Genomic DNA, 1099 nt, shown 5'->3' with positions numbered 1-1099 from the left:
GTGGGAGGGGGGGGGGCAGGTGGGAGGTGGAAGATGGGTGGGGGCAGGTGGGGGTGGGGGTGTGGGGGGTGGGGTGGGAATGGGGTGGGTGGGAGATCAGGGGGCGCAGGTGGGAGGTGGGGGAGGCGAGGTGGGGCTGGGGAGGGAGGCGTGTGTGCTGGTGTGCAGGGACAAGGTTGCATGGGGTGCACGGGAGGGCACGTTGCAATACCATACTAACTCCCCGGCGCTCTCCTCAGCTGCACCCCCTGCCGCCCTGGCGCCATGTACCGTTGCGTCGCCAACTGCCACCGAACACAACTTGGCATTCATCGCCATCACCACCACCAATACACATCCACATCCACCAACATCACGCCACAAAGCTTGCCTACACCACAACGCATTTACATACACCACAAGGCATCAAACACACACATCAACGCCTCAACTTGCCTTGGGCATCACGCGGATTAGCGCTTCGTTGCTCGCCACGGGACCGCCCGGCACACGCGCGGCGGCGGCGCCCCGGCCCGTGACGGCGCTGACGGCGGCGCCGGCCGCCGCCGCCGCTCCCTCGATCAGGCCGTGCGGCTGCGGCGGCGGGTGGCCGGGCACTGGCTGCTTGGTGGAACCCAGGTAGTAGGTGGCGGACTGAGGGGGGGGAGGGAGGGGGAGACCGGGAGAGGGAAGATGTTGTTCGCAAGCCACGCACGGGAATCGGACGCCTGTCCTGCTCCGAACAAAAGCATACGCGTACATGGCGTTTCGCTCTTACCTTTCATTACTCAACCCTGATTCCCTCCCTCTCCATACACACGCCACACGCTCCCTTCCCCCCTGGACGTCGGCACTTCAGACTCCTGATCCAATCACACCGTTATCCACACGAACTCCTACCCCCTCTCCCCCCCCCCACCTTCCTCCCGCCCCGCCCGCACCTGCATGGCCTCCTTGGCTGCCACCAGCCCCGCCACCATGTAGCTCTTTAGCCAGGAGGCGTCGCGGCACAGCCCGCCCAACTGCTCACACAGCAGACCCTCCTGCTCCAGGAAGCTGTTGAGCACGGCTGCAGGGGGGAGGGGAGGAGGGGGAGATGAAGGGGAGGGGGAGGTGGAGG

General features: G+C 66.0%; 1 protein-coding gene across 1 annotated transcript in view; it reads right to left on the bottom strand.

Moving 5' to 3' along the window:
* Positions 1–1099, bottom strand: part of CHLRE_13g569801v5 (uncharacterized protein) — a 6372-nt gene that overhangs the window by 1655 nt on the left and 3618 nt on the right. Inside the window, exons 10-11 of the mRNA XM_043069354.1 lie at positions 921–1048; positions 436–633 (exon numbers count right to left, since the gene is read on the bottom strand). Coding sequence (XP_042917329.1) covers positions 436–633; positions 921–1048 — 326 coding nt within the window. The remainder of the gene's footprint in view (positions 1–435; positions 634–920; positions 1049–1099) is intronic.

This window comes from Chlamydomonas reinhardtii, chromosome 13 (genome assembly GCF_000002595.2).
Source record: "Chlamydomonas reinhardtii strain CC-503 cw92 mt+ chromosome 13, whole genome shotgun sequence".
In the NCBI taxonomy this organism is placed as follows: Eukaryota; Viridiplantae; Chlorophyta; class Chlorophyceae; order Chlamydomonadales; family Chlamydomonadaceae; genus Chlamydomonas; species Chlamydomonas reinhardtii.
Note: the sequence above shows the minus strand (reverse complement) of the source record. Positions and strands in the feature narration are given on the sequence as shown.